The 15734-nt window shown below is 36.2% G+C and overlaps 1 protein-coding gene across 6 annotated transcripts in view; it reads right to left on the bottom strand.

Moving 5' to 3' along the window:
- PHF21A (PHD finger protein 21A) overlaps positions 1-15734 on the bottom strand; it is a 124506-nt gene that overhangs the window by 87902 nt on the left and 20870 nt on the right. For all 6 annotated transcript variants that reach the window (XM_053946171.1, XM_053946166.1, XM_053946168.1 and 3 more), the window contains 2 exons: positions 4624-4664; positions 719-854 (listed from right to left, as the gene is read on the bottom strand). In XM_053946171.1, coding sequence (XP_053802146.1) covers positions 719-772 — 54 coding nt within the window. In that variant the 5' untranslated portion in view covers positions 773-854; positions 4624-4664. The remainder of the gene's footprint in view (positions 1-718; positions 855-4623; positions 4665-15734) is intronic.

Genomic DNA, 15734 nt, shown 5'->3' on the forward strand with positions numbered 1-15734 from the left:
GAAGTACTTGGAGATCTGTGTTTAGAAAAGGTCTTGTTAAATTTAACATTTCACATTTGCAGCTAGTCTGTGTCTATGGCTGTAATAATTTTCTTCCAAGAATTAATATGCATATGTCCTCCTATATTTACTAGATTAGGTTTTAGCATCATTAGTTGTAATAATTGCTCACTGGCATTGTAAAACAATGGCAAACTGCAACCCTACTGCCATATAGAATTGAACAGGGTACTAGTAAAAAGACCCAAGCACTACAACTTTTTCGTTATCAAAAATATAGTTTAGAAGCTACTGAAGTAGAAGACATTCCAGAAGAGGAGCATCAGATTAAACTATGCACCACTATATACCTTTCACTTCAAAGTTTCTCCACCATATTCCTCCATTGCCAACTGAATACTGAAGTTGGCTTCAGAACATCAGAAAAACCTTCCAGACAGAAGCAGCTGAACAGTTTTCAGAATGTTTTTATTACTGCTACAAAATACTAAAAAAAAAAATCCCCACCCACAGTTTGATATGTAGATTTTTCACATTTGCTAAAAAACAACAGGTGGTCAGGTCAAAATGCAGAGTATAAAATTCTGAAATAGTTTCAAGCTTATAAAACAATTATTACTATAGTTGAAGTTCTATTGCTTAATGCTCCCATTAGTAGCAATACTGTCAGCAGTACTAATGCTGCTATTGCTTTAAAGCAAGAAAGTATATAAATTACCTGGTGAACCTGAATTTCCACTTTCAGAGCCTCCTGTAGAGTCTGCAGCTCCATTCTCTACCTTCTCCACTTTCTCTAGAAGTGTCTTTGCTGATTCCAGTGCCTTTAGTTTCTGGTTTCCACTTTAACACTAGTCCTATAGAAAAATAAAGGTTTTATTTTGGTTAGTGAAGGAGAAGAGTCCATTTGAAAAAAGGAGATTATAACACAACAGGAATTCAACAGTGAACTATATTCAAATGCCTAAATACAGTCAGTCTTTTGAACACAAGAAATCTGCAGGCTCTACAAAATGCCCGCCTTGGAGTCATTTAGCCAAATTTGTTACTTCCCACATATCCAAAAGTTGATATACTTATCCCTTATCTTAGTTTGCAGGCAGCTGTTTCCTACCAATATCCTATTGCAGTTGCATATTAAATTAGCAAATTTAACTACCGAGAATGTTTTAAAAATCTGTGTCAATGAAAGCTTATTCTGGAGAATAAAATTCTACAACCACAATAAATAGTTAAATTGAATGCACTGCATAACACACTTTCATGATACTATAGAGCTGTTCTTAGATGGGACAGTGTGCATGTTATTTAACAGAACAACATTAATATATTAATAACTCACTGCCTAAAGTTTGTGCCAAGTTAGTAACTTCAGTTGAAATCTGTTCTGAAGGAACATAAGAGTGATATTAAGCAGTACAAGACATTTCAAAAAGATTAATTTTATAATCTTTTTAATCTTTGAAATCTACTTGCAGATCATAAGTATAAAGTTTAGCATCTTCACTTGTACTACAACCAAATTAATCCCACCAATCTCTGACACAGAAAAGCATTATCAAACATACTTCTAAAAGCTCTGAATGCTGGACAAGAGATTTTTTTTTCAGAAATATGTTAAAAGTATCATCTTCTGAAACAGGATTAAGATTCCCATGTGCTCACATCATAGGGGAACCTGTGTAAAAACATCTATAAATGCAAACACATGAAAGTCACTGGAAAACATTATATAGCAATTTTTCCAGTAACTTTTCCATCCAGACACCACAATTGAGGAATTGTTGCTGTGTTAAAATAGTTCCTACTTTTTTATTATTTGAAAATTGCTCACATTCATTGCACAGGTGTTGTTGCCAATTCAGAGGCCTTCCTAAAGAGACTACAATGTTTTCAAAAGGATCCTGACAGCTTTGATTAGACATGCAGGCTGCAAAAAGAGAGTAATTCCCCTAAGTTAAAGAATTTTATTTTAATACTGTCTCACTACAATAAACTGAAGTAGTGGACAAATTTGTGAACTCCTAAAAAAAAGGTTGAAGGTGAGTGTTCTGTTTTATTTATCATTTATCTTTTCAAACAGAAATATGTTACAAAAAGAGTAGATTATAAAGGGGAGTTAAAAAGCATTACATTTAAACTCTTTGTCAGTGTTGTCTGCTGTTAGCTTAAAGTTACTTATTTAAATAACAAAGGCCTGATCAAACTTTCTAGCCAACACATGAAATGACCTTCTGCAAGGGCCTCTCCCACATGTGACACAGATGAGTGAAAACAGCTGCCTTTGCAGCACTAGTCTCTATAAAATTGTAATCTGTATCAAGGGATACATGGAAATTACATATAGTTCCCTGTCCTATTACCACAAACAGTAATGAGAAAACAGAATCACGGATTATTACTTCTACTCACTGACAAGAACAATTACAGCATGCTTTGAGTCCCCACCACTGCAGTTTCAAAAGAAGCCATGCTTCAGAAAACCACGTGGGAGACTGGTTAATGAAAAATGGAACCCACTGCAGAGGCCAGAAGTCTTTTTGACCCTTGAAAATTCAGTTTCAGGGTAAAGACAGGCAGATATGGTCAGTTTCTTTCTCAGTGTGTCTTCAAAAACTCAGAAGGCACACATGATGAATAGTTCACACAGCTCTGTAGCTACATGCTAACTTCAAAGTTGAGTGCAAAACAGCAAAACAGTTATTTCAACTGAATGTAAAAGAAATCCAAAAGAATGTAAAAAATATCCATCACTTAAATATATGTTACTGTAAAGTCCAATACATGTACATGGTAAATATGACACGGTATTTCTGTAAAAGAACATATAAAGATTGAGCAACTTCTATTAATGCACAACTTAATTTGACAGATAGAAATTGCAGTATTGATGGTTCATAAAAACTAATCCAAGCTAATTGCATCTATGCCTTTAACAGCTAGCAAGATTTTTCAAAATTAATTTTTAAGAGGTTCAAGGAAAAAGTGACACTGCCTTGCAGAAAAAGAGTAGTTGCTCAGCCTAGCTATCTTTATAGGGGTATAAACATGAAAAAATATATTTCATTTAAAAGATTGGTCAAGTTGCCAAATTCTGAATATGAAATACATACAACTGTTTCTCTCTAGAACACACACTTGCAGCTTCCCTTCCCAAGCAGGAATAACTATTCAGTTATCCCTGTCTAGAATTCCCCCAAAGTACCTTATACACAACTAATACAGTTAAAAAACAAAAAAGAACCAAAAAAAAAAAAAAAAAAAAAAAAAAAAAAAAAAAAAAAAAAAACAAAAAAACAACAACAAAAAAAAAACCCAATCATTCCTTACATCCAGCAAAAACCTAAACTGTTTTTTTCCAGTTTACATAGAATAATGTCTATAAATATCTATCAGGACATTTGGTTAAATATTGTTCATACTTCCTTTGAGTGGAGGTAAAAAAATTACTTAAGTGGCTATACATTTTACTAGTGCAAACTTTCAGTATTTTTGAACTTTTCTTCTTTTAGACTGAATTTAAAGGGAAGATTAAAAAACTTAAGTTCAGTAGCATTATAAACTACCTATAATATGCATTCAAAGAGGTGTAAAACCATCTATGAATTGATCACAGAACATGGTGCATTTTCCACTTTATTCTTATGGGAGTGCAGTTATTTCAAATAAAAAGCTTGTAGACAACTGAAACTGCATGAATGGCTTGGCCTGCATAAATTCTTCATCTCATTATTTTTAAAGGAAAACAAGCAAATGCCTTGCTCAACACCAGAATTGGTGATTTCCAAAAGGAAGGCACAGGATTCAGGAGTACATGCATCTCTTGTACACCCAGACATACTTCCATTTCTCAGCCAGGAAGAGCATTGAGCAAGAGGTAAATGAGGCATTTTTGGATGGATTTCAACTATTGGAGGCAGCAGTCCTCCATTCAATTTCTTGCTTGCATTCATTTATTACCAATAATCACTTATTTCTTAAGTGGTTGCTTCAAGACTTACAATTTCATACTTAGATAAGTGCCCCAATGCACTGCATATAGACTATTTATATATTCAAAGACTGAATGAAACCTTAAACTACAATAATCACATAAGTGATTCACACTTCTGTTATCTCAATTAAATACAATCTACATGGGAACTTCTAAAATATCACAATACTATTTCAACTATGGCTATTTTGGAAGCTACACTAGAAACACAGCTGACAAGGCATATATATTTATATAAACAAAGGTAGGGCACACACAAAGCCATGAATGCCTTCTGTGTGTATGGAAGGACACTGAATAACTCAGAATTTTAAAGAGAAGTCTTTCTGAGCCAAAAACCCCTTCAAATAAATTTGGTTTTCACATTACACAGAAAAAAATATTATTTTTGAGTAGATGAATTTAAATGTCCATTATACTTACAGACCCTTCGGCCCAAATCTCAGCCTTACAGAGATTTTATTTATAAAACTTCCATCAGCAACATTTACTTTTTAAGACTTAATTCTTGAATATAAGAATAGGTAGAATTTAAGTTTCAGTAACCATCAAAGTTTTCCAGGAATGGATGCCAGCTCTTCATATCATCTATTCTTAGGTAAGCCATTTTAGCCTTAGGAAGAAGTACTTACCAGTTTTGAGTAAGTTATCCCTTTCAGCTCTCTACCCCCTCCTACAAAAGAAAAACAACAACAAAAACAAAAAAGATAATTACAAATATTTTTAACTAGAGTTTGAAACAAAAAAAAAATTCAAATATTTGAAAAGTTGGAGAGGGAAGGGTTGGGACTTTAGAATGGGGTTTTTGGTTGGTTTTTCTTCAGGGGAGCTGTAATTTTTTTTTAAATGCTGAAGCTAACTATAAAACACCACTTTGAAAGAAAATCTGTTTGAAGTGGCAGGGAAAACTAAGAAGACCTACAATTTTAATCAGGATTAAAATACAAACTATTACTGCCACTAGGGAGAGAAGCAATCAGCAATTCTGGTTCCTTGCAAGGTCAGTGTCCCCCTCCCATGGGGGAAAAGACCTTCTCTCCATTACATTTATTAAGATCTATATCATAAGCCCTGTCAGTTGCCACAGCTAAATATGACGAGGTTACCCACCCTAAACATTTGCCCACCATTTCTGCTAGAGGTTACACCAACACCCAAAGATGGTAGAGCAGGTGGTAAGTCAGCTCAGTCACAAGAGCTCAAATCCCAGAGTACTGCTAGGGACTGAAACAAACAGCAGTGTAAGCCAATATGGGGGGACACAAAAGGTGGAGGCCAAGAAGAGGCACTGCCCATTACACTGCCTGGGTCATGGGTAGAACATTCTGTAGTACAGCAAGGTAATACCTGTGAAATCACCATATGAATCATAAAAAACTCATGAGTCAGATTTCTAAAAAGATAGTTACAATATAAATGATAACTCATTCGCTCAATTACTTTGCCTGTTGCTAAAAAAAGGCTCCAAAATACTCCCAGTTTTCTAGTAAAACACTATAATATTAGCATATTTGAAGCTTTAACTTCACAGCTAACATGAGCTTTGGAGATGTTTCTATCCACACATAAGTCATCACAGAGCTGAAGTTTAAGCCCCACGCTTATAAGAAGATACAGCAGTAGAAAGTCAGGATCATCTCTCATTGGAGACCAGCACAAGTGGAGGGTTTCCATTTACTAACCAGCAGAACCAGGTGCTAATGGCCACTGAGAACAGAAAAGAAAACAGGAAGCCTACTGCTGGCAGTGACAGTATTGTCAGTCTCCTAGTCTCAAATGTTATTGTGCATTTTGAACCACAGAATATTACCGATGATGTTTAATTTTAGAGCAATTTCAGGTAAGTTTCCATAACATCCAGCTGCTACCACGACAGGTTATGAGCTGGGAAGTACGGACTGTTTTGAGGTTGTATTCAAAGTAAACACATTTGCTCTGGATGCTACAGAACTTTAAATACTGTGATTTTTGAGGGTGCTGAAGAGACAGGTATTATTCTCAAACTCTAGTAGTTTCTATTTGGTATTAAAATCCTACTTGTCACCTCCACCTCCCACTATCAGTCACTTGATTGGTCCAGAGACCTACAGAGGAAGTCATCATGCAAGTACTAAGTGCCCTCTTCAACAAGCAACTACAATTATCTGTCCATGCTTATTAATAAAAATATAATAATTTAAAAAATCTCACTGCTCTAGATTACTGCCGTTGGAAAGCTAAACAAAACAGTCAGTACTACACATCTGCAAATGCAGTCTTAGAATAAGTAAGCATGATTTTTATTTTAAAAAAGAAAAATATCAATTTACTTGTAACACAAGTACACACAACCTGACAAGAAAGCTGTCACTTAAAAATAACAGCAACTGTTTCTTCCTTCCTATTTTCCCCCTACGTAGAGACTTGCCTCCATAGCAGGACCCTAGCTCCATCAAGATGGAACTGTGCAGAATAAAGCTGCACAGTTACAAACCTTCAGATTGCATTTAACCTTGCTGCAACCCCAGACTCAGAAGCCAGGAGCTCCCAAGGACAAAAGTTTAGAACACAAGGAGTTTAATCGTGACTATCCAAGTGAACCACTGTGTTGCCTTGGAGAAGTCACTTAGAGAGGACCTATATAGGGAATGGAAATACATTTGCATCCTCTTCTGTAGATAATTTACTGCAGGTTTTTTCTTTAGTGTTTAGAACAGGTTAACCTTTGAATGTCAAACCTCTGGCAACACAATTCTGCCCTCATGCAGGTATACTATTTTTACTAACAACCCTGCCTCATTTAGTAGAAAGGACAAGCACAAAGAATGAAATAACAATTGAATTTCTTACAATTCTGAACTTTTGATTTGCATGGCTTTCTAAACCTCAACATCTAAGCCCTATGATAAATAAAAAATTGGTTTCTTCATATGCAGTGCACTAATGAGAGCCATAGAAAAACTTGTGCCTGATACAGGAGAGTTTTCTTGCATAGAGAATTGAGACAGAGAAATGAAGAACAAATACCCAAGACTAGCAATCCCAAGCAGATATAAATTTTCTGTCTTAAACAGATATAAGTTTTCAACTGCTCTTAGCATTTTTAAGTAAGAACAGCAAACGACCTACAATATCTGTGACTTTGGTTCTTGACAACTGCCTGTATTTGTGGATGCTAGGAATCAAGACAGAATAGTATTAATGAAAAAGGGATAAAGTCTGCTCTGTAGATGAAATGAGATTATTTCTTCTTCACAGCAAAAGCACATATAGAAACTCACACTGTCTCTCTCATTCTCACTACAAAACACATTAGAAAGTTAAGATTAGACAGCTCACAATCACTCATATCGATAGAGAAGTCTGAAGAGTTTAGCATTATACAGGCATTTGTAACAAAAACTTCAGCAGAAATGTATCACAAAATCTCAGCAATCCAATTTACCGAGGGAGCCTTTTGAAGGCTCTAGAAACATGCTATAAACTGGCCAAGGTAGGGGCCTGCAAGGTTAACTCTCAGGTTATTACAGTACATTCTGCAATATTTTGGGAATGGGTTTTAAACCCCTGGTCTGGGAGTCAAATTAAGAGCGCTGCCTTCTTTCCAAAACATATATGTGATCTGTGATTAGAAAAGTTACTCATTTCATGGGAGTGTTATGAAAACTAAGATCTCAAAACTCCTATGTTTAAGGCTTGGTAGCACCTGAAGACATCAGAAAAATACATGGTAGTGAAAACATTTTAGCATACTGCACCTGAAGGCTTAAGACTGTTTAAATGCTAATTATCTGTATATTAAGATGTCTGGTTATAACAATTATATACCTTCAAGTTATACAATAAAGTTTATGTTACTGTAACCAGAGACTCACTTGGAAAAACTGGAAAGAATTAAATGTCATGTTCAACAATTTTTTCTTTACATTTCTCCTAACTCTAGAAACTAGCAAATGTTTACTGTCAAACCATGGAACTCTATCCATTCATATCATGTTACAATGTTTAATTATCTATCTTATGTATCTTTTCGCCAAAAGGATCTCAGTCTTATTCAGTACACAGGAAAAAAAAAGGACTATATGCTGTGCACAGGCAATTATGAACCTGATACTTTTTCACATTTCAGAGAATTGCTCTACAATATGAGGGTAAAGCATTATTAATCTTGTGTGTGTGCACACAAAATACACACCACACAGAAGGGATTCAGAATTTTTTCTCTGGACTTTTGTTTTCAGATGTGAACTCCTCAAAGCAACAGCTCTCCCTCCCATACTTGAAAGACATCCTGTATATAGAGAGCACTCTACCACTATCTCCTAAGAAAACAAGTCATAGCAGATACTTTACTGTGATTTTCAAGTCAGCAACTCATATTCCTTCACAGGGCAGGATTTCTGCAGTCTTAAGAAGACCAAACACAGGCCAGACAGGGTATATAACCAATTTCATATTATATTATTATAAGGCTCATGTTTCAATGACCATTATTAGCAGCACTGGTGCTGTTGCTTCTGTGACAAAAACAAACCTCCTTTGTGGCAATGCACAGAATCTGATCTTCCTGTTGTGCTGCAGCTGGGAGAATTCCCAGTCAGCCCCAGGAACACATGCCAGGCAGGTGGTAAAGGGACCAACAGGATTGCTCAAGATAACTCAGACTGGACTGAAGTGTAGAAGTCATGCCTTCCAGTTTGTCCATCTGTACAATTGCTCTCTCCTCCTCGTTCCTTATCCCCACACACTACTGATAGATTAACTCCCCCTAAACTGGTCAAGGAGCCTGGATTTTCTGCTTATGCATGCAAACAACTTATAGGATTCAAACTACAACTTCAGTTCTCTCTAAAAGTTCTTCTGCTGCTATGATTCACCATGAAGTAAATGCAGTTTGGAGTTTAAGACACCTGAAGCTGACTTCACTTGGGGATAGATTGCTTCATCTTCCCTGAAACACTTTATAAAACCATCAAACTAAGTTTAAATAGAAGTGTGCAACACCATCATTTGTCTTTGCAGAAGCAGTACTATATTTAACACATAGAAAATGAGCTGGAAGACTCAGTTTAAAAGACCACCTCTAGTGCAAAGATAAAACCACTTCACAAGTTGATTCTTAAAATATCAACCAAAACTTGCCATGGCACCAAACACATGTAAACAGTTGACAATTACCCTCTTAGCTCTTGTCCTACAACTACAGCTCCATTGGGCATTAGTAATTCTTCCTGAACACAGTCTTTCCCAGCATTTTGGGGGTGGGATGGAGTATGAAATCACACTCTCTGGCAAAATTATAAACTACATTTGGTCTAGCAGAAAATTAGCACAAACATGTTTTAAAATCTCAGAATCATCTCTGTCACTTGAGCAGATTTAAGATATATTGCTCTCCACTTTTACCTGTGCATAAACCCCTCTTCTTTGCACAGTCTTAACCTATTTCTTAAATCAGAGAAGCCTCTCTAACCTATGACCATTAATGAGCCTGGCAGATGTTCTTTCTGACTTGGTATCAAGAGCTCCCCATTTAAGCTAACATTCATAAAATTACCATCAGTAAAATTCTCCTCTTTCTACCCAGACACCAGTGTACAGGGATGTTTTACAACACTGTTGCATTCAGAAGTTCTAGTATATTGCAGAATCACTAAGCCTCACTTTGCCCAGTGAGTTACTTTTCACCAGGTTCTAAGTACACACAAAATCATCTTATATGCAGTGTGGCTAAATTCTTGCTCATATAAAAAAAAGTTGTATGACCTGGATTTTTATTTTAGTTAATTACTTTTCAGAAGGACTGTTTACCTAAACACACACCAAGAGTACTAACAAGGTCTGTAAGTTTATCTTTTACTAACAGTGCAACAGCAAAGTTTCATATTTGAAGTGGAGAGCTGAGGAATCTTTTGCAAAATTAAAATATTTACATTATGTGAAGGTATAAATCAGCAGAAGGCAGAGTTTTGCATTTGTTTCTAAAAATGTTTTGCTGAGTTATTTGATATTCCATAAAGTTGCTGGAAACCTGGTTTGTTTGGGATTTTTTTTTAAACATTGTTTAACAATTTAATTTCAGAAAGATGTCAGTTAATCTGTTAAGTCTTAAAATGGTACTTTTGCCTTTTTGAATTATTTCCAAGTACTTACAAAGTATATATACCACTGGGAAGGAAAATAAGATGGAAGGTCAACAAAAAACAGAAGGAGCTGTCCCTTCCTAGCTGTTATAGCCCACTATTTAGGTCTCAAAATTTATAAGAAATGCAAAGGGAAGTTATTTGAATGTTTGTGCTTTATGGTTTTGTTTTGCTTTTTAACAGTATGTCTAGCAAAATCAGTTTATTAACCTATATTGTTCTTAACCTGTGTTGCAAATTTCTCATTCCAGTCCCTGAGAAGTTCCTGCCTTCCTTTCATACTTCAGAGACAGAGGACTACTTTGGAAAAAGGGGAGGAGAGGGAGTTGAGAGGAGGAGAAAAGACACTTTCTAGTAAGAACACACACAATAAATCCTAATAATTGATTTAACAACCAAAGATGCAAGGAACAAGAAAAACTAAGAAAACTCTACCCCAGTACCTATTAAACTAATTTTCCCCCTGAAATTCCATTAAGAAGGGAGGGATCTCTGATTCCTAGTTTTATCCTTTTAAACATGAAGAGAAATTTCTTACTGAGTGCAAACACTTTTTCCCCTCCTAGCAACCCACTTTATCTTGGAAAGAACTGCCTCGTGGGAAAGATATATTAGTGAGGTAGAAGTGCCTTAAGAGTTTTGGCATGAGGTCCAGAGTACAAAAGGAGATGATCTGGGTAGAGTTGCAAGACTGCAGGCATGAAATGCAAAATTAGAGGTACCTCTGACTATCACTGGAAGTGCAACTGCACTTGTGATGGAGAGATCCTCAGGTATGTGCACATCCTGCTTTTACAGACTATTCTTTGAATTTTATCTACCTGCCAGAGACGTTCAGAGGACACCAAAAAAATGTCAGAAGAGCAGCCAATGCCTCAACAACACAGCCGTGACACTCAAGGATAGCCTCGGCCTTCCATTTCCACGGGGAAAGAGCTGCTGTTACCGCAGTCGGCCAGCAGGGGGAAATGCCAAACAAGTGAAGGAAAAAGAAAAGTTAAAAGAGAAAACACTATAAACATGAGGAATAAAATTCGGCAAACCACATACATCTCCTCAGTTGAGATGGAAGGAAGAGATTCTGCTCTCGGAGAGGGAAAGCAGGATAAATGAAGTATATATGATTCAAAGCATTCTTCCAGAATTTAGAGAGGAAACAGTGAAAGTGCAAGTCCAAAACACAAGCAAGTAAAGGCAAGCCTTCTAGTTTCATGTTAGCACAGAGTGACTGCAAATCAATTAAAGTCTTCATACATGTAGCGCTTAAATGAAAAGCAAAACATTGTGACTAAACAACCAAGAGGACCAAGCTGAAAGATTATATATTTTAAAGGACTATCCAACATGAATGTATAAACTAATTTATTTAAAGTGAGAACACATATTCTAGAAGATAATTCTGCATTACAGAAGACTTCATATTACAGTTATACAGAGTCCTAAGAGTCTAGACTTTCTTTCTTCCCAAAGAAATTTCAGAACAGCAGGGCTTCAATTGGAGACCCTGAATTTCCTTCTACCTTGTAAATATTACCTATGCAGCATTTCCATGTTTACAAAGTATAGTGAAAACTATTTAAAGGGAGTGTTGGTTAAGTGAATAAATCTGTGTTAAATGCACTTTGATGAAGGGCAACTCGCATGTGACAGACAGGAAACAGATACAATTCCACAATGTGTTTTAAAATTAAGAAATAAAATAGCAAAATGTGATAATTTGTTGAACAAAGAAATTTAATGGGCATTTCCAATGAAGAAAAAAAGACAAGCCCTGCAATCACAAGGGCTTTCTGTTTAAAACATCACTGGCTGAGAATCACAAGGAGCAGCAGTGAGATCTTCAGTGACAGATTTAGAGAGATTAGCTACACAAGCTTGTACTGATGTTACTGTTCCACAAATATCAGACAGAAGCAGGTACACATGTAATAACATGCAAACATTTAAAAATACAGGTCTATTGTGATATGGCAGGGTGCCTTAAAATAACAGGTAATCTTTTATAGTTCTGTATTTATAAAGTTCTTTCAAAATCAGATGCTGTATTTTCAGTAAAACCTTTGTCTCAATGTGTTCATGAAAGCTACATGCAGTTTGCTAAGCATGCACAAGGAAAGTTTAGACTACCAGCATATCAAGAGACCTAAGTGAAGCCTAGTTCTGCTCAAAGTTTATAGTTCTACCTTCAGTTTCTTTCTTATTATTTAACCTGCAGGCTAAATAACACTCCTAGAGTCAGCTAATCTAGCTGGCCAAGGAACTCTCCTTCATGTCCTCTTCCAGCTGAGAGGTCCTACCTCCAGCAGTCCTCACTTTTTCTGGGGGGAATGGTGGGCGAGAGCACTGTCCACTCCATATTCCACACAAAGTTGAAGTGATTCACAGATTGGTCAGGGGAACGTCATGCACAAGCTTCAGCAGTGGAAGCACTGTGCTGGCAGCAGAAGGGACACCTTCCTTCCTTCCTTCCTTCAGCAGTTATCAAGTTCCAGTGTGCTATACTGGGTACAGGACTGAGCACTTTGCTGATTCTTTTTAATTAAAATTATCAGTAAGAAGTGACCTTTCACTTTCCCCACACGGTCAGAAATTTGGCTTGTGAGTTACATTTTCAGTGACAGAGTCACATTTGAACATCCTTTTCATTTTGAAACAGGAAGACCTACAGAACAACTAGGGGTAAAGATGCATCTGAGTTTGGCAGTCCTGACTTCTTTCTGTTCTGCTTGTTACTCAGGCAGAATAGAAATCACAATTATTTTCTGTGTAACCTCATTATGGCATAGGTGTTCTTTAAATACTAAGATTAAACCAACCTATTCTGACTTTGCTGTGGTCAACTTTTTTGTCAGTATACTGCAACAGGTACTGGCCCACACTTAGTCTGTCAAAGTTCTTATAATTAAGTGGACTCCTCAATTTAATTATTTCATCACATTCATTAAAAAGAAACCATTTAATGTATATAAGGTACAGTAGATAAACTTGAAAATTAGCTGATAATATACATTCTTGTATTCTGCACTTTATGATACTGAAAAATACATAATAGAATATTTATAATGTGAAAAATGCATATTTTATGATTGGCTCTTCGCAAATATTAAATTGAATACTATATGTATTATGGAGGGTTATTTTGTAACACTGTATTAATCCTTTTTAAGTAGTGTGTTAAATATAGTTTTAGGTTATAACAGTGTTAAAATAGAAACTCTGCGATGTAAGATATTTTTTTACTAGCTCAAGAAAAGGGATAAGATAAAGAAGAAACTCTTCACACAGAGATAACAGTGACACAAAACCTGAAGAGTTATGGCCTCCTTATCGGAAAAGACAAACATTCTTCCACCTTCTCTCAGTCTTTATGGAATCACCAGGACTAAGGGGAAGAAGTCGACAAAAACCAGAAAACTTCTTAATTTGCAAGGAATTTATGCATCATGTATGAGATATATGAATATGCAACAGGATAGTGCTTTTAAGGGTTATTCCTTTGTTCGCAAGGCATGTTTTTGGCAGCTTAGTGCCCAAAAACATCCGGACGTCTGTAATTCTTTGCTTTTTATTGTCTCGTAGTGTCCTAATCTTCATTGTCTAAATTTTTATTACTCTAATTTTATTGCTATTTTTTATAACTATTTTATTACTAATAAACTTTTAAAATTTTCAAAACCAAGCGATTGGTGTTTTTCACATATAAGAATATAGGAGTTAATTTCATCTTATGTGGAGCTTCCATTTTAACAGGAAGCAACATGGCTCAAAATGAGAAACTACACATAAATTCTTGCCTTTACAACACTACAGATCACTTGCTCTAATACGTTAGGCTTCTAAATTATTGCCAAGAGACAATATGAAAGTGATTTGTTGGTGAACAGATGTTCACACGAAAAAAGTATCAAAAGAACAATCATTTGTTTCTTAATCTGTCTTCAGATTTTACAAACAAGATGAAAAAGGTAATGCTTCTCACCTGCTAAAAGTGATTTTTTTTTTCTAGAACTAATACTGGCAATTCAATTTGACAAAGTTCTACGCAAAACAGTCTCAGACTTCTATTGATTCTGTCAGGTGCTCTGAACTCTGAAAAGGTGGCTGGGACCCTCTGCTGCTACCAGACAGGTATCACATTTTTCTCTCCTTTTGACTACAACATCTGTTCTAAGTACAGCCTGCTTGCATTTAGTAAAAACCATTCTCATTCTATACTTGCATTCAATTCACTTTTTAGCCAAACTTATTTCATTTTCATCAGCTATTATTTCTTTAAACCATACTGTCATTTTGGCATTCCTGATCTCCTGAGCACAAAGACCAGCAAAGAAAGGAAAAAAAAAAAAAAAAAAAAAAAAAAAAAAAAAAAAAAAAAAAAAAAAAAAAAAAACCGCTTGGGATCCTCCAACAATAACTACTGTATTCCCTGTGTAGAGATTAATTAGATAAGTATCAATAAGTTTTCCATGAGTTTTTAGTTTTGCGTACTGATAAATTATGATAGAGCATGTAAAGATATCAATGTGTTTCACACACAGCCTAAATAAAAAGGCAGTAAACAGAATTAGGTAAAACATGCTTGTTTCAAACTCTGAATATAGCAGAATATTGAAAGCGCCTTTCTCTCCCCCTCCATCCCAAAATAAACGTGAGTGAGAAGGGATTTCATTACATTCTTAGAACTGTGAGAAGCGAAGTCAAAGGCAGCCACTGGCGTTCAGCATGCAGGCTGTACACACTGCCGAGCACGTCACGCTGACAAAACACGCTGCCGGAGCGATCTGCCTTCCCAAGGCCTCCAACGCACTGTCGCTAGGCCTAAATCAGGTAGCTCTGTGTGCAATGCTGCTGCAGATGAGCAAGAGTCCACCCCTTCTCCTCATTTCCCTTAGATTTAACTACCAGATTGTTCCAGCATCAGCTTTTTCTCCCTGCTTCCTTCAGCTGTAATGACTGTATTTAAAAAGACGACAGCATCACAATTTACTGTGAAAGATTCGGCCCTAATTTTTTCCTTCTTTACTAGACCAGCTCCCCTGCAGCTTCTGAGCCATTGTCAGCTGTTGTTTTTTGTTCCTTGAATGCAACAGGACTTGGCCTGCCAGGCTGCATCACTGTTTTCACAGCACACCTCTAAGAGGAAGAAAATCTCTTCCCTGCTTCCTGCTGAGCACTGTGAATATCTGGATTCTTTCTTTCTCCCAACAGATACACAAGTCCAACACTGTTGAATATTCACACATTCCTCTCTTTCAACACCAATTCCTTCTTTCCCTGTTTATTTTCATACAAGCTATTAAATGAAGGTGTAACTAACCTGTAGCCCAAGTACCTCAGAAGTTTTTATAGAGAACTTGATTCTTCTGCCAAGGTAGTCCTATTCTAACAATTACTTTGAACAATTTACTTACTTAATGCAGCATTTCCTGCTCTTAGGATTTCTAATCTACCATGTAGCTTTGCAACACTCATGCTCAGGACAAAGAATTTTGTCTCTATAAGTCATGAACTTTCTCATTCAGGCAAGATGGAATAATGGTGAGTTAAACCTACATTTTCTCATTGCTTTCTTTACCCTGGATGACACTCAGGTGAACTACTCAATGCAATACAGCCTCATG

The sequence above is a fragment of the Vidua chalybeata genome, chromosome 6, assembly GCF_026979565.1.
Source record: "Vidua chalybeata isolate OUT-0048 chromosome 6, bVidCha1 merged haplotype, whole genome shotgun sequence".
NCBI classification, from domain to species: domain Eukaryota; kingdom Metazoa; phylum Chordata; class Aves; order Passeriformes; family Viduidae; genus Vidua; species Vidua chalybeata.